This window comes from Ochotona princeps, chromosome 17, assembly GCF_030435755.1.
Source record: "Ochotona princeps isolate mOchPri1 chromosome 17, mOchPri1.hap1, whole genome shotgun sequence".
Taxonomy (NCBI): domain Eukaryota; kingdom Metazoa; phylum Chordata; class Mammalia; order Lagomorpha; family Ochotonidae; genus Ochotona; species Ochotona princeps.
This window is the reverse complement of record NC_080848.1, coordinates 50,415,540-50,433,747: the sequence shown is the minus strand read 5'-3', so window position 1 is coordinate 50,433,747 and position 18,208 is coordinate 50,415,540. Positions and strand designations below refer to the sequence as shown.

Here is an 18,208-nt window from a genome sequence, read left to right as displayed (position 1 = left end):
TTAGGTTCCAGAGAGACCAGCCCCAGACCAGCCAACAGCAAATACAGGCAGTGGCCCTCCCAGGCTTCCCAGCATCCTCTGCCTAGGCCCTTGCAATCCTGATATGAATGTGCCTTTGCCTCTGAGGGCAGCACATGCTTCATTTGGTCAAGTCACTAGACCCACACGTACTCCTAATACCAGGAAAGTCAGGCTATGCACCCTTACCCTGCTCCATATCCCTCAGGTATCACAGCCTTTAACCAAGACAGAGGAGTTGCAATGTGGAGGCTCAGCGCTCTCCCTGTAGGTCCAACAAATGGGTTTCCATTTCCTTCCCCTCTTTCCTTACCACACAGAAGCCTTTCACTGCAACTCTGCCAGGGATCACTCCTTATTTGCCTTCCTGTCCTGTCCCGAACTGCCCTGCTTTCCCCCCAGTGCCTTGCGGCTTCCCCCTTGGAGGAGCACTTCCTTCCAAACCAACTGTTCACGAGTCTCGGAATGCTGGAAGAGGCCTGGCTGGAATGACTGACACACTGTATGTTCCCTCCTAAACAGCACCTTAACGGAAACCTGGCCAAGCTCACAGCCAAGTTTGAGAGAGCCACAGCGGACAAACTCAAATGTCAGCAAGAAGCTGAGGCGACCGCAAGCACCATCTCCCTTGCCAACCGCCTGGTGAGTGCCAGCCCCCTGTGGTGCGAGCTTCCGTCATATTAACAGTACTTGTCTAGTGCATAGAGATGGGAAATAGACAAGCACAGCTCAGCATCTCTATGACTTGGGGGAAGTGGGGGGATTATAAAATGTACTGGGATGCAGGGACCGAGTCCTGAGTAAAGAGTACACGCACACACAGGTCTGAGGATTGTTTATAAAAGCAGTGTGAGCATCAAAAAACCCATGTAAAACATGACTGTACTTCCATAGGCAAAGGAACTTGAAAATGTTCACCAAAAATAAGTGGAATTAATTGAAAGATAAGCTTATCTTGGTGCAAAGAAAAGAAGTCTAAAATTCATGTAGATAAGGGGTATGCAGAAAGCTCGTGGAAAATGCTTAGTCTGACAAGACCTCGTACAGATTTCAACATTTTTCTGCACCAAAATAAATATCTGGATTAATCCTACCTTTCAACAAATTTTTGAAGATCCATCAGACTTGAAATAACTGGAGGCAGTGTGTGAAAAGACAAGGCCAGCATTTTTGTAAGCAAACTCCAAAGTCTTGAATATACGTAGGACCTGATAGTAAAGACATGACTAGGATTGAGAACTGAGATAGAAGCAGCAAAACATGAGACCTACTGACCCTAGGCATTTTTGAGCATGAGCTTACCCCAGCACTGGAGTACACACAAAAAAAGTGCTAGCCTTTCTGGAAGGACTAGGTCTAAATGCCAGGGGTAGGGGAGGCATGCTGCGGGCCTCTGTTGCAGTGCAACAAATGACCCTGAAACTTAGTGATTTGATGTGATAACCATTGCATCACATCTCCTGAGCTTACGGTTGGGGGAACTTGGGCAGGGCCCAGCTGGCCAGTTCTTCTGCTCCGCAGGGTAATATCTCACCCACTCAGTGTTAGCTGAGGGTGTGTTAGCTGGGGTGGAAGGTCTGAGAACATCTTCTTCACATGGTAGCGGAGGACACACTGGTAGCAATGCCTGGGATGGTGGGCTCCACCTGGTGTCTCTCCTTCTTAGTCTCAGGAGACAGGATGTAGCCCTGGCCTGTGTCTGCGCAGTTGTTGGTTTGAGCCTGCTGCTGCCTGACTGAGATTATCTGTATGGTTGAACAGATGTGCCCTAGAGGCCACACTTCGGCAGGTGCATGAGAGTTCGTGGGGCTCTGTTGACTGGCCTACTTTCCACTCAACTTCCTGCTTGGATTCCATGCTTAGCACAGCCTCCCCAGCCTGGTGAGCCGGTTCTCTTAGGAAACAAGATGGCCCACAGTTCCAGGAGTCGGCAAATAATGGGCATCAAAGCCAGTGCCATTCCTACTACCCTACGGAGTCTGGGGAGATTCTTGGTCGTTCAGGTCTTTGTGCAACACATAGCATCAGCAAATCTCTCAGGGTTTTGTCTTTCCATTTTTCAACTTTAAGGGGAAAATAAAGACCAAGTCCTAACACAGAAGCTAAGCTCTCCTGTCCACAGTGGTTCTCCTTCCAGGCAGGACAGGGCTGCCCAACAAGAGAGACACCACACCACACAGTGGACCGAGCCAGTCAGCATGAATTCTACAGCCATCGGTACCTTGCACACACTCATTTTCTTCCAGCACTGTGATTAATTACCACATCTATCTCATCACCCACTGTGAATTATTTATAGTGCAGGAACTACAGTTTGTTTGTTTTCATTTCCCTGGGCTCCGGAGAAGAGCAGGGAGAGGTGCCCGACTTTTTACCACGTCTCACAAATCAGGCATTGTGCTACTAAATGATTTACATTCCTGGTCCTAGCCTACCTTCTCCAGGACCCTTTGGGGCTGTCTATCTCTGCACGTGGAGAGGGCAGAGCCTGGAAGCCCTCAAACCTGTCCCCTCCCTACAGCCCATCTCCTTTCTGCACAGTGCAGAGAAGGCTCTTGGTTGTGGAAATGACTGTGGCAGCCAGCACAGAGCCCCTTTGATGAAAGGAGCCCACGGCCAGGGCCTGTGCCTTCCTGTGTGTATGTCCAGTGATGGGCTCCACAGGCCTGTAGCCCATGGCATGATGACCCTCCCCACCTCTCTCTCCTTTGCAATGTAGGTCGGAGGACTGGCTTCAGAAAACGTGAGATGGGCAGAGGCCGTGCAGAACTTCAAACAGCAGGAAAGCACGCTGTGCGGAGACATCTTACTTACCACAGCTTTCATTTCATACCTCGGCTTCTTTACAAGGCAGTACCGGCAGAACCTCCTGGATGGGACCTGGAGACCCTACCTGAGCCAGCTGAAAGTATGTACAGCCCAAACACCTCCTGACCACATCAGCCAGTGGGTGCTGGGGAAGACACCTGATACTAAAACAACACCCTCTTTGTGTGTGTGACTTTTAAAAGATTCATTTATTCATACATTCATTCATCTATTTATCTGAAAGACAGAGTGACTCAGAGATAAAAAGTGAGATAGGGAAGGTATCTTTCATATGCTGGTTCACTCTCTGGGCTATGGTCCAGGGCAAAGCCAGGAGCCAGGAACTCCCTCCAGGTCTCCCTGTGGGCTTGGGCCATCTTCTGCTGTCTTCTCTGAGATATCAGCAAGGAATCTAATGTCCTCTTGCAAACTCACACCCACTATCACCTGAGCACTAGGCACTGAGGTACGTACGCCCATCTGTCCATGCTGATGTGCATGGCCGTCCACTGTCCCCTAGGCCACCGGAGCCCTGCACCTCATCTCGGAGGGAGTTCCTCTTGGAAACTCTGGAGACTGCCTAGCAGGCTGTCTCCTGGCATCCTCCAAGACACCACAAGAACCCTGTGTTTCTCCCAGCTCTCCCTGCTCCAGAGCCAAACCTCTACAGAAGCATAAGGGAAAGTTCCTTTTCCTAAATTCTTCATGGCACTTTGCGCCCCCAGACTGCAGTTTCTACTCATGGCTTACGGATAGCTTTATAACAGCAGCTGCATCCGTCTCTGTCACTTATGCTCTTGTGAGGAAGGGCCACGAAGGCCTTCATAGAGGCTGCACACCTTGTTTTCATGCGGGCACGTTCTGCCTCCGACTAGCCCCTCTACGACCCACTCCCCTCCACATGCACAAACAGGAAAGCAAGCTCAAAATGAAAGGGGACCCACAGCCACACCCGGATACGACAGTGAGAGTAATTCGCAGTATTCCCTAGGCATTTTTATACGCCTTGTAGTCATCTGTGTCCGATATTCATTGAGTGTTGTGCCCACTATCCTGGAGGTTCCACCAGTCATCCAAGTCCAGGATGCCTTCAGCAGGGTCACAGGCTAATTGAGGGGATGAAGTTCACAAAGGCCAGGTGCAGCCAACACCCTATGCATAAAGTTCACCGTGGACAGTAAAGCATCGCATCCCACCATCCACCTGTCCTCGTATTCTTACAATATACAGCCCGTTCTATACAGCAAAGGCTGGTTCCCCAGATCTGCTTGTAAATTCCTACTGGTGATGATTCACTCAAGAGTGGCATAAAAGCTACAGTGCTAGTAAATAAGAAATAAAGTTGTTATTTTATTCATTTTGAATGTTCGTGGGGAAAGAAAACCACAGGAAGAATCATCCATCATTCACAGAGTGAGTGAATGGGGATGCAGAACCCAGTATCAGCTTTTTAAGGGTTCTCCTTGCTTTTGGGGGGAGCACCAGGGTCTTTGAAGGCAGGGAGAGCTTATGGATGCTTCCTCAGAATTCTGTATTTGAACACAGAAGATAGAATTTTATACAAGTGTAAGGAAAAAAATGTATCTCAAAACACATTTCAGGTCCCAGGATAAAAAATCACTAAGGGACTAATTTTGCTCTAGAGGTTTTCTTGGTAGGACATCCACAGCCACTGGTGTCCTCAGTAGGAAAAAAGCAAAGCGAGAGGAGATGGTTTGGAGAGATTTTGATGCATGAAGTGGGCCAGGCAAACCTCAGAATGGAGAGACAGAGGGGTTGAAAGGAAGTGTGTGTGAACTTTGAAAATATGCTTAGTGAGAGTTGCTGGACACAAAGGTTACATACTGCGTGATTCCATTTATGTTAAATATCCATAATAGGAAAACCCACAGACAGAACACATATTAGTAATTGCCAAGAGCTAAGGGTAGGGAAAAATGGAGAGTGACTGTTTAACCAGCAGGGAGATTTCCTGGTGAGGAATAAATACATTCTCAAAGTAGACAGAGCTGAGGCCAGTGAGGTGGTGTGTCGGGCTAGTCCTCCATCTGTGGTTGCAGCATCCCTTCTGGGTGCTGGTTCAAGTCCTGGCTGCTCTACTTCCAATCCAGCTCCATGCTCACGGTCTGGGAAAGCATCAGAGGATGGTCCAAGGCCTAGGCCCCTACATCCACATGGAAAACCCAGAAGAGGCTCCTGGCTCCCAGGAGCTTCAGATCAGCCCAGCTCTGGCTGTTGTGATCATTTAGAGCTTGAACCAGCAGATGGAAATCTCTCTCTCTCTATCTCTGTCTCTCCTTATCTCTCTGTAATTCTGACTTTCAAATAGAATAAACACAGTGTTAACAAAAAGAAGAAGGGAGAGAGAACAGTCAGTTGATGTATTGTGAGCAGACTCGTGGGCACTACCAACATGCTTTGTGTTCTTGCTGTGTTTCTCCTGCCTCCATCTCAAAGAAAAAGCATGAACCGCCAATGTAAAGGGTTTGCTTGTAGGGGAATTCATGAACTGAGACAGGCCAACATAGACTCAAAGAAAGGGCCTTGCACACGCCCGGGGGAGGCCCAGCGGATGCTGGTCAGCTGCCCAACAGGTGGGTTCACAGGAGAAATGTTGCATTTCCCAGATGCTGTGTAAGCCAGTGAAATAGTCAAGAGGTAAAGACGGTTTGTGGAGGCTGGGAGACAGCACGAAAGTCCACAATACGTGCTCACCCGAGAAACACAGAAGTAAGCCTATAAACACGGCTGAGAGCATTGGGTGTGTGGTGATACGCATCCAGTCATCCATAATGGAATTGTGATCTAGGCGGGTCCACTGTAAGACCCATTGCAAGTGGGGGTGGCATTGCTGCTTTGCCAGGTCCCCATCCCTGTCACCCCGGGCCTGGATCCCCTGAGACTGCTGATGGATGATGCCGACGTGGCTGCCTGGCAAAATGAGGGCCTCCCCGCAGACCGCATGTCCCTGGAGAACGCCACCATCCTCCTCCACTGCGAGCGCTGGCCGCTCATGGTGGACCCTCAGCTGCAAGGCATCAAGTGGATCAAGAACAAATACGGAGATGACCTCCGAGTCACTCAGATTGGCCAGAAGGGGTAAGTCACCAAGCGTGGATGTCCCTGCTTCTGCTGTGCGTGCTGGAAAACCCTGCGATGTGCAGTCGGTGAGCTCCTGCAGATGGTTCCTGCCTCCCTGATCCCCCACGGTTCTCCTCCCTTGCAGCCACAGATGCCTGGGCACGGTGCCTTTGCATTTCTGTGTCACTGCAAATCACATGGTTTTACTGTATGCTCAGTAAAGAATGGGAAAAAACAGGCCAGTGCCACTGACTGTCAATGCCGGCATCCCGTATAGGCAATGCTTCCAGTACAAGACCCAGCTCCCTGCTAATGCACCTAGGCAAACGGTACATGACTGCTCAAGCACTTGAGCCACCCGCCTTATAGGCCTGGATGGAGTTCCTGGTGCCTACCTTCAGGCCTGGCTGCTGTGGTCATTTAGGAAGTGAATCAACAGATGGAAGATCTCCTCCCCTCTCTGTTTTTCTCCATCACTCAGTATTAAGAAAAAGGAACAGTGTGGGGGCTACTTTGAAGATTCCCAACAGAAAAATCAGTGTTTCAGGAGGCAGCAATCTTAATGATCCTGAAAGACTATTACACAGCGTATACACACATGCAATTGGCACCCCGTGCTCCATGTTACACACACACACGTACACATATGTGTATGTTTATGTAAACATGTACCTTTATTCTATAACAATTAGCATCATGCATGGCACCTTTGTTACCCTTTTCCATCAGCCCTCATGTTCAGCCTTTTTCCAATGCTCTAAAAAAATTTATTTATTTTTATTGGAAAGTCATATTTACAGAGAGAAAGACAGAAAGGAAGATCTTCCATCTGCTTGTTCACTCCCCAAGCCAGAGCTGAGCTGAGCCAATCCGAAGCCAGGAGCTTCCTCCAGGTCTCCCACGCAGGTGCAGGGTCCCAAGGCTTTGGGCCATCCTCGGTTGCTTTCCCAGGCCTCAAGCAGGGAGCTGGATGGGAAGTGAAGCAGCTGGGACGTGAACTGGCACCCATATGGGATCCTGGTGCATTCAAGATGAGGGCTTTAGCTACTAGGCTACTGTGCCAGGTCTTTTCCAATGTTTTAAATGGCAACTCAAGAAGTGAAACAGTTGTAGAGAAAGTAGACAAAGATTATATGGGAAAGTCAGGGAGCTGTGATGGCCTGTGGGGCCTGAATCCGTGGATGGAAGAGTACTGTGTGTGTGTGTGTGTGTGTGTGTGTGTGTGTGTGTCGTCCCTCTGTCACTATGACTTTCAAATAAATAAATATTTTTAAAAGATTTACTTTTATTTATTTGAAAGGTAGAAAGTGAGAGAGAGAGAGAGAGAGAGAGAGAGATCTTTTATCTGTTGAGTTCTTAAAAGGAACTTAAATTCTGAAACCATACTGCAGTATGAAGGAAACCTTGAGGACATTATGCCCAATGCCAAAGAACAAATCGTGTCTGATTATTTAACTAAGTGAAGAAAAGTAGTCACACAAGGACAGCTCATACATGATTCCACTCCTATGAGGCATCTAGAATCACTAAAATCGGATGTTAGTGCCAGGGAAGTAACTGTTTGATGGGGATGGGGTTTCAGTTTTGCAAGAAAGAGCCCTGTCTATATAACATAGTGGTGATGGTTGCTCAACAATAACAATACAATGAATGCTGTGAACTGTACACCTAAAATACAATGAAGATGAAAATGTTCAGGTCCTGTGTATTTCGCCTCATTTAAAAAAGACGTTATTTTTTTTTCTTTTTAAGTTATGGAGGCCATATTTAAACCCAGGCTATCCTCATTTAGAAACTCAAGATGATCCACGCGGGCAGCATGGTGAGGTCCACCACTTCAGACATCTATCCCGAACATGCCTGCCTGACGGGCCAGCTCATCCAGAGTATTTAAATCAAACATGTAATGTTAAAAGTTACAATTAGACAGAGCAAATACTGCACACCAAAGTGGGCCCCTATGAAAGAGTGAATCATGTTGAGAAATAACATCATCTAACCCTGGCTTTATCCCCATACGTTGGTCGAAATATTTCTTTCTGGTCAATTAGAGAATGCATTTCAGATCTAAAGACATGTCCCTTCCGCTCAGTGCTGTGTCTCTGTTCCCTAAAATGCTGCTGCCCCACAGTGAATAAATGTGTCTTCTGTCTCACTCCCATTTATGTCCACCGGCTGCTTTATCACTGTGCAGTATCCTAGATTTGTTCCATGTTATTTGGATCCAAAAATTGTATTACACCAGATATAAAGGGACTTCAAAAAAAAGTTCATGGAAAATGAAATTAACAGTGTATTTTGAGGCAAAAGCATTTAGAAATTCATGCGTAGTTTTTCCCTAAATGCATGTTTATCATGCAGTTTTATGAAAAACTTACTGCATGGACTTCGATTATACTGCTTTAAACTAAACTGATCTTTTAACTCCATTTTTTCTGGAACATTTTGACATAACTTCTGTGAACAGACTTTAATCATGTGATTGAAAAGTCTCATTTGCCTATTAAGTTTATTTTTAGGGTTGGGTGTACAACAGTTCACTTTATTTTCATTTTAACTTAGTCGGACTTGTCATCTACTTCTTCTGTGGACCATACTTAGAAGCATTCTTCTGCATTATTTAGTTATTTATGGAATTTCTTTTCACATTGAAATCCAAGCACCTTGAGTATGTTTCAAAGAACATATAAGACAAACTACTTCTACAAGTGGTTATTGTTTCCATGCCATTTTTTTAAATCCTGTATCATTTTTTTCAACTAATTAGTTATCATTTAATTAAACTTGCTCAATTTAGTATATATTAAATAATTTTACTAACTGAAGTCTTCATTCTTTTCTATTTTATCAAATACTGGGCCAGACTTTGTCTAGATTTATATTTAGTAACATTTATTGTAATACTTCTTATTCCAGAAGCAATCTATTATTATTTTGTAAAAGGAAAGAGTTCCAAAAAAGCAAAGAAAAAAATCTGTATCATTCAAAAACACTGCTAACTTAGTGCTGTGTGATATCCTTAAGCTTAGTGCTGTGTGATATCCTGTAAGACATCTTTCTGTACTGGGTGGAATGATGATGGCGCAGCAGGGTAAGGCCAGGTTTCGGCACCAGCATCCGCTGTCAGAGTGGCTACTCTGCTTTCCCTCCAGCCACCTGCCAATGCACCTGGGGCCAGGAGACAAAGGCTCAGATGCTCGGGACCTTGCCATCCATGTGGGAAACCAGAGCTGGGTCTCTTGCCTGTAGCCTGGCTTCATCCTAGCTCATTTAGGGAGTGAATTAGCAAATAAAAGATTTCTTTTCTCTCACTCTGTCTCTCTCTCTCTCTAGCAGATGAAAGATTCATTCTCTCTCTCTCCATCACTGTCAAATAAATATTTTCTAAAAAGTCCATAAATGTAATAACAGATTTATTTTTCCTTAGCATCTTTGTTATCTTCTTTTAACTTAACACTAGGATCTTCCATTAAATTCCATAAATTTTTATGGTTATTTTTTGCTAGGCTAGGAATGACATCAAATTTACAAACTGATTTAGGAAAAATTCTTTGTCCCCAATAGTGTATTTATTCAACTCTATGTAACATTAAAAGGTTAAAAGATTTTTATTAATAGATTAATAAAGTGTATTCACATGATCTAATATGCAGTCGTTAAAAGTGATTATGAAATAGTATTTAATGACATAGGGAAGTATTTTCAACATGTTTTATGTCCAAAAAAGAGCCAGATTATAAAATGAAAGCACTGTAGGAGCTCAGAAATGTATGAACAAGTTATGTAGCTGGCCATGCATGTCTGGGCTCCACGTTCCCAGATTCAATCACAAGGAGTGTGGGGCACAGCTCTTCCTTTCTTGTTGTCACTCCCTACGCCAATACGGCATAACAGCTATTCACATGGACGCACGCTATGTTGGGTGTTATGATTAATGCAGAGATTGTCTAAAGTATGCAGGAGATGTGCAGAATTTTAGGAAAAACCATGCCACCAAATGTAAGGAACTCAAGCATCTGCAGCTATTGGTGTCCAAAGCGGTCCTGAAACCAGTGCCCCATGGATACCTAGGGGTGGTATGCCCAAATCTGTAGTAGTACGTATCAGACTGGTAGTGACCAATGAGGGATTATGGCTAATTTTCATATCCTTTCTCTGTATTTTGTCACTTCCCTCTGTTGCTAGAAATGTGTAAAAGCTTATAACTGTCACCTTACGTATGGAAAAATGTGACACTGATGACATTCCAAGTGACAGTGGCTTCAAGTTCACTACCGTGCTTCAGTGGCTATGGACGCCTTTTGTTTTGTCTTTAGGACTGACTGATTTTAAAAGAATTACAGAGAAGAGAAAGATAGAGATCTTCCATCTCCTGGTTCACTCCACAAATAACCTATTGGCCAGTGCTGGGCCAGACCAAAGGCAGGAGCCAGGAACTCCATCTGGGTCTCTTATGTGGCTGGCAAAGGGCCCAAACACTTGACCCATCTTCTGCTGCTTTACCCAGGCCACTAGCAGACAGCTGGATTGAAAGTGGAGCAGCTGGGACACAAATGTTCCTCTGCAATGCCAGGAACAGAGGTGGCAGCTTTGCATACTGTGCCATAATACCGGTCCCTACAGCTATCTTGTTAAACTGCCTCTGCCACAGCCTGACACTGCCCAACGTGTCCCTCCAGTTACCTTCAAATCATAGAGCGTGCCCTGGAAGCTGGAGACGTGGTGCTGATTGAAAACCTGGAGGAGTCCATGGATCCCGTTCTGGGGCCACTGCTCGGGAGAGAAGTCATTAAGAAAGGACGGTGAGACACAGCAGTGCTGCTGCCATGATTAGACCTGGGGTGAAGACTGCTCTTGTAGAATCTCACTGCTCAGCTCATGTCAAACAGCTCCCCTTCCAACAGAGGGCTACTTTACTGTTTACCTGTCCTAGAGAAAATGTTCTAGAACAACTCTGCCTCCCACATCCTCGCAGACTTACTTCTAAACAGCCACAGAGCACAACTTTAGAAGGGAGGCGGTCGAGACAAAACCTAACATTTCAGCATGGATTTTAACCCAAGCTAGGCATCTTGAGTTGTAAGAACTCAGCTCCTTATCCGTGTGACGCATCCCCGCTACTTTGGGTGCTGGTCAGCGATCAGGACTAAACAAATGTACAGCGGGAGGAGGGGATGCCAAAAGGAATGAGGGGGAATCAGAAGGACAGTGAGCACCTCTAATAGGGAGTGACAGTTCCCACAAAGATGGCTTGACTTAGGAACCTCGCTGGTTCCCCGGACACTGGGTTGCCTTGGCCTGTCCTTAGGTCATGTTCATGTAGGTGTCTAATCATTTGCACCCTGCCAGCCATGAGCGAACGTAGCCTCTGCTGTTAGCCTGTAAAGCACTCTGGCGCAAACTTTGTGCAAGCATACCTACCGCCAAACCTTGTACTGCCATCTGCTGGAACTTCCTCGTATTACACTAGTTCTCACTAGAACTAGTACCGTCCAACCATGGTGGCGATGGAAGCGCCTATGTCCCGCTCCACCCCTGTTCCCACATGAGAGCAAAACAAGATCCCTGGGTTCATACTACACGTGCTCCGCAGAGATCTATCGAGTGCGGGGTCCTTTTTGCTTTGACTTTGTGGGAACCAAACCCTAGAATTCTGACGCTGATCCTCTCTCCCAGGAAGGTACCCCTCACCTTCACATAAGCCTTTTTGTTCCAGATACATTAAAATCGGAGATAAAGAGTGTGAATATAATCCCAGGTTCCGGCTCATCCTTCATACCAAGCTGGCCAATCCTCACTACCAGCCCGAGCTGCAAGCTCAGGCTACTCTGATCAACTTCACCGTGACCAGGGATGGCCTGGAAGACCAGCTGCTGGCAGCCGTGGTCAACATGGAAAGGCCAGATTTGGAGCAGCTCAAGGTACAGTGAGGAGGGGAGGAAGAGAGGTTTTGCCACCGCATCCTGCGGCGCCCCCTGCTGTTTATCCAGGAATTGAACCAAGTGGGTTATGCCAGACATTGGAAGAGTGTCCGTTCCATCTTGCCAGCTGGGGAACAGAAAACTGGGGAAGGGAGGATAAGAAGAGCTGAAAAACAGAAAAGACAGTTGGAGAGTTGGCAGTCCTATAACCAAGAGCAAGGTCTCGTCTAGGGCCTTGGACGTGGGGGCGTCTCGTCCCTTAGGCTCCCATACCAACGTTCAGAACCAAGGGGAATTAAATTCTGCAAAGGTAATAGCAGTATGCTCTATTATATTAAGTTGTGTCTTCATGCACTCAGGCTGCCATGACAAAACATCACAGAGTAGATAATTCGACAATGGACATTTATGTTTTTATGGTCCTGTAGGGCAAAAGTCTGAGATCAGGGTGCCAGCATACCTGGTGTCTGGTGAGGCCACTCCTGGTCACCCTCATATGGCCTCTTCTTTGTGAATGCATGGAGATGTGTGAGGGAGAGCGGGGGGAGTGTGAGCTCTCCTGAGTCTCTGCTTATAACAGCACCAAGTCCCCTGGGCCAGGACTTCAGTTTCATTTAACTTAATCACCTCCTTCAAGGTCCTGTCTCCAACACAGCCATACAGGAAGTTAAGGCTTCAACATAGCGATTTAGCATGATAGGGACACAATTCTGTCCATAGCAGATGACCTATTGTTCTTTCCTCAAAAAAAAAAAAAAGAAGAAAAAATTTGGTTGTATCAGACAACCCCCAAATTACAGAGCATGGGAGACTGCTTTCTGAGCTGTCCAGGAATGTATCCTGTACTCGTTCCCTTGTGGAACAAAACCCTCGGGGAGCACTAGCTGTCTACCAGGCAAAGGGTTTAGGTACGGAGGGTTCATCAGTGAACACGGGAAATCAAGTGTCTACCCTTAACAGGCTTACGGTCCGGTGGAGGAACGCGGGCGAACAGACAATAGGCAAATGACAAAGCATGGCATCTCAGGGAGTGGCACGGTTGTAGAGAATGTAGGCGAAGGTTATATGGGAAAGTCAGGGAGCTTCGGTTAAACAACGATGTTCTGAGAAGGATTCCATGGGAAGCTGACATTTGAACTAACTCCTGAATGGTTTGAGGGTCTCTGTGCTCAGAAGATCCCTTAGCGGGCAGAAGAGTAAGTTCTGCTCTTTAAGGGACATGAGTTGTGTGTTATTAAGAAACAGCAAATAGCTGTGGTCATGGCTGGTGCCTCTAGCACAGCACCTGTCTTTCCACAGACCCAATGACTGCACAAGGACCCCGGGGAGCTCCAGTCTCCTCAAGTTAAGCCCCCAGTGCCCCATCCCCAAGAGACTGCTTTAACAAAAAAATTGTCCAGTGTGTTAGGCTATGGAGCCTAAAGGTCAGAAAGGGGAGATAAGGCTTGTCTGAACTATCCCAGTGTCTGTTAATATTTATTTTAAAGAAGAAAAGAAAAAGAAATCTCAAAGGAGAGCTGTCTGTTCCGGAGTAGTAAAGTGATGATAGAATGTTCTAGAAAACTGAAAGTTGATCTTATTGTCTCCTTAAAGAAAGAAGTTCTGTTTAGCATATGCTGAATTCAGCCCTAAAGTCAGGACTAGGATTGACCCCTCTAGGAGACAATGGGGGGCTGGGTGAGGGGGCGCAAGGAATGCTGAAATGCAGAGAGGAAAAATTGGCCCAAGGTCACATGCCTAGTGATGGTGCGGCTGGGATTCAATGACCTGCTCGGGGTCTCAAGTACTCCACTATTTAGTCTCCACATTACTCTCAGAAAAAGGACTCTGACTCCATTTTTTGAGAGCCGGAGACAGGGTCCCCATCCATTGGTTCGTCCCCCAAATGCCCACAGCAGCCAGAGTTGGACCAGGCCAAAGCCAGGAGCCCAAGTCTCCATGTGGGTGGTAGGGGAGTACTGGAACCACTGCCTGTGCCTCCCAGCGTGTGCATCAGAAGGAAGCCAAATCAGAACAGGGCTTCCTACACAGACTGTGGGTGTCCCAAGAGGTGACTCAAGTGCTCCACCCAACACCTACCCCCACAGCTCGTGTTCAGAGCTGCCCCCGGAGGAGGATCCTCCGACATCTCGCCCTGACTCCCTCTTACTTGGCGTTTGCAGTCGGAGCTCACGAAGCAGCAGAATGGATTCAAAATCACCCTCAAAACGTTGGAGGACAACCTGCTCTCGCGCCTCTCCTCTGCCTCCGGGAACTTCCTGGGTGAGACAGCCTTGGTGGAGAATCTAGAGCGCACCAAACAGACAGCTGCCGAAGTGGAGACAAAGGTAACACCCGCTGTGGCCAGTCCTTGAGTCTTAGGACTTTAGCCCTCTTGGCACCTTTATTCTACAAAGTCCAGCTGGCCTGGATTCTCAAGACAGTCACCTTCACTATCTCGGAATCCCCACTTTCTAGAAAAGGTTCTCAACGTCTCAGTTCCACAGACGTTTTGCTGAGCCTTAAAGTCTCAGCAGGGTCTGGTGTTGTAGCTGGGGAAATGGGAACTCGGACTTAACGCCACAGATGGCTTCTGCAATTGCCCTGGTGCCGGGACCCAGCGCGTTGTCAGTCGACTGATTGTCAGGCACCATTGCACTCCAGCAAAACCCACTGGATGGCAAATTTCTCACAGGTCTCATTTTAATGAGAAACTTTCAAAACGTCCACGTCCCAGGAAATTGATCTCACAGAAACGGTAACATCCAGGGAAACAATTACAGTTCTGCAGCTGCGTTTCTTTAGGTCACAACACTGGCAGACACTGAGTCCTCCTGCTCCTCATGGGGGACGGACTAAAAGAAGTGAGTTACCAGAGGCGCAGGGGTCCAAATTCCTCAGCTTTTCCTGGAAAACTGTTGAACTTTGCACCAATCTCCTTCGCCATCCTTAGACCTGCCTCATTCTTTCCATTCTCTCCTTAACTCCCGTAGAATGTCCTGGAAATCTTCTCATTCTGTCTGCTATGGCCCGGAACGTCATTATCGTTCTTTCCATCTCTGTGTCTTTCTGGAATGTTCTCATAACAGTTTCATCAGGCCTCTCTCTCACGTTGTTGGGTTTTTTTTTGTTTTTGGTTTTGGTTTTGTTCTAGTCTGTTCCGCAACCTTCTAATGAGTTCTTTTTCAGTTGCACCTGTCCTTTTTTTATACCGCCCTTGTTTTAGGCTCTCTTTTCTTAACCACTACTCTATCGCGCCGGGTCCATTAGGCTCTCTTTTCTATCTACTGCTATTAAATACACTGAATAATTACTGAGTTTCTGCTCACGCAGCCGTCATAATGCTCAAGAGGTTGGTTCTGAGGTTTGGGTTTTCCTTTTTCTGATGGGTTGGTTGGCTTTTGCTTTGGGCTAGTGTTCGGTTTGGTTTGGTTTGGTTTGGTAAGGTACCTTCGAATTGTCCCCTTTGGAAGCATGCCCTCCAATATTACCCATGTATTGAAGAAGACCTTCAACAGAATTCTGGCTTTTTCCTTTAAGTCTCCTGCAATTCCTCAAGGCCTTTTCTCTACTTGGCAGCGTACAGGCAGAACACACCGTGGTTTGTATCGAGTGACATATTCTCACGGAAATCCTTGTCTCTTGTACTGAGGTTTCTTCTTATTTTTCCCTAGGAAAAAAACTTTCTGAAAATATACTGTTTTATTGGAAGTCATGTTCTTGGGGAATTTACATACTAACTATTTCATTTAGAAAAATAAGAAAGAGGGAAATTATGCTACGCTTCCTCTTCTGAAATTCCACTGCTTGGAATGCTAGTTGAATTTCAAGTAATATGTGTTATTTGACATCTCCCTGAAATCTCTCCCGTTAAAGCAGCAGCTCCGGTGCTGGTCTGCTCACACTTCCCGCCCGGAAGCTGCACCTTCCTTCACACCTTGCTCACTCAAGTTCTAGTGAGAACTGATCACAGTCACTGTTCCTGCTGGGTTTGGCTTTGCTTTATTTTTACATTATTCACTTATTTGAAAGACAGAGAGATAAGACGAGATTGGGGGAACCAGGTTCACTCCCCAAAGGGTCACAATAGCCAGATCTGCACCTTACTCAAACCGAGAACCCAGAACTCCATCTGGGTCTGCCAGGAGGGTGCCGGGGAACCAGGCCCTTGGGTTACCTTCTGCTGTCTGTCCAGGCATGTTATCAGGAAGCTGGATGGCAAGCAGAGCAGCCAGGCTGAAAACCAACAATGCCATATGGCAAGCCAGCATCATAAGCAGTTGTGTAACCCACTGTGCCGTAAATGTCCAAACCCACAGTCACTTGTCAACACTCTGCCCTCTTCCTCCAGCCCAATCCACTGTGCTCCTTCTACACACACACACACGTACTTTCACACACATACACACAAATACACAAACATATATAGACCTATATACATACATATACAGACATACAATGCACATACACGCATATACACACACACAGTCACCTGTTCGCTCAGGAAGACAGGCCATGCTGAATGGACTGTTCTTCATCTCCCCAAACAGGTCCAGGAGGCCAGGGTGACCGAAGTGAAAATCAACAAGGCCCGAGAGCACTACCGACCCGCAGCTGCCCGAGCCTCTCTGCTCTACTTCATCACGAGCGGCCTCAGCAGGATCCACCCCATGTACCAGTTTTCTCTCAAGGTGATTTTCTCTCAAGGTGATGGTCCTAACAGAGCAGTATTGCACAGTCCTGTGCCTCATTAGCCATGGCAGATCTTTAAAATCAATACCAGGAGAGCAGCTGCGGTGCAGTCTGAGCTGTATCATAAGCCTCATTCTCTCTCTCTCTCTTCCCCCCCCCCACCTCTTTCTGCCTCTTTAAAGATTTGTTTACTTTCATTGGAAAGTCATATTTACATAGGAAAGGAAAGAGAGAGAAAGATCATCCACTAACTCGCTCCCCAAAGGGCTGCAATGGCCGGAGCTGAGCTGATCCAGAGCCAGGAGCTAGGAGACTCTTCCAGATCTCCCACACAGGTGCAGGGTCCCAAGGCTTAAGGGCCGTCCTCTACTGCTTTCCCAGGCCACAAGCAGGGAGCTGGATGGGAAGCAGGGCAGCTGGGATGCAAACCAGCGCCCATATGGGATTCCGGCGCATGCAAGACAAGGACTTAAGCCACTAGGCCAGCCAGATATACACAGATATATGCCTCATCTTTTTAGTTGGGTCTACATGACTTATTGGTGACTTTGGGCTGGAACAGAAGCCAGGGGGCCAGGCAAGTGTCAGCCCCATTCATTCACCAAAGCACATACAACACAGTGGGTGCTCACCTTCCTGTGTATATGGAAGAGGATACCCAAGAAACAGCGTTAAAACCAGCACAGGGACCATCAAATCTGCGTGACATGTGTGCAGATTAAAAACCAACACAGGCCTTAAGAGTAGGCCAATTGGGCCCGGCGGCGTGGCCTAGTGGCTAAAGTTCTCGCCTTGAAAGCCCAGGGATCCCATATGGGTGCCGGTTCTAATCCCGGCAACTCCACTTCCCATCCAGCTCCCTGCTTGTGGCCTGGGAAAGCAGTCGAGGACGGCCCAATGCATTGGGACCCTGCACCCGCGTGGGAGACCCAGAAGAGGTTCCAGGTTCCCGGCTTCAGATCGGCGCGCATCGGCCCGTTGTGGCTCACTTGGGGAGTGAATCATTGGACAGAAGATCTTCCTCTCTGTCTCTCCTCCTCTGTGTATATCTGGCTGTAATAAAATGAATAAATCTTTAAAAAAAAAAGAGTAGGCCAATTTTCAGTTTTCTGGTTGTTGAAATATTCCCGAAACCCAAGATGTTAGCAGATTATAAGTGCTGACTAAACTCTGTCTCGTTCATGAAAACATAATGACCTATAAATTTGAAGCACATCTCTGAAAGTGCATATTTCTCCCGCAGAGCATTCACCCAAAGACCACAATTAAAAAGGCATTAGGAGGTGGTGGAGCAGTTCCCAACAGCTTCTGTGGTTTGATCCGACAGAAAGGACACACACCTAATCAACAAAATAGGAGAGACAGAGAACATGGGCACAGGGACTTTGTGCACAGAGACAGAGAATGGCACGGTCCTGTGCAGTGTTTCCAGCTAACTACTCTGGATGCCAAAAGGTGGGGCTGGAGCTGGGCAGCTGAGAAGCCAGAGAGGCCTCCTTATCTGGGGACCACTCAAACAGATGGTGCTTCATCCTTTTCCAATCCTTCCCCCTTAACTCAAGAGTGTCTACTTGCTCAGTGGATTCTATTTACCATATTGTATGTTTTTAAAAAAATCCAAAACTTAGTCTTATATTCAGGTCAGCACAGCCTATGGAATGACAAAAAGGTTAGCATAATAAGCCCAATAGCCACAGGACTATCCCACC

General features: G+C 46.9%; 1 protein-coding gene across 2 annotated transcripts in view; it reads left to right on the top strand.

Moving 5' to 3' along the window:
* DNAH9 (dynein axonemal heavy chain 9) overlaps positions 1-18,208 on the top strand; it is a 305,997-nt gene that overhangs the window by 242,334 nt on the left and 45,455 nt on the right. Inside the window, exons 51-57 of one of the 2 annotated variants that reach the window (XM_058676055.1) lie at positions 541-660; positions 2,738-2,926; positions 5,690-5,925; positions 10,587-10,709; positions 11,624-11,828; positions 13,991-14,155; positions 16,358-16,498. In XM_058676055.1, coding sequence (XP_058532038.1) covers positions 541-660; positions 2,738-2,926; positions 5,690-5,925; positions 10,587-10,709; positions 11,624-11,828; positions 13,991-14,155; positions 16,358-16,498 — 1,179 coding nt within the window. Of the gene's footprint in view, positions 1-540; positions 661-2,737; positions 2,927-5,689; positions 5,926-10,558; positions 10,710-11,623; positions 11,829-13,990; positions 14,156-16,357; positions 16,499-18,208 lie in introns of those variants that run through there. The other variant, XM_058676053.1, reaches the window with a different exon arrangement.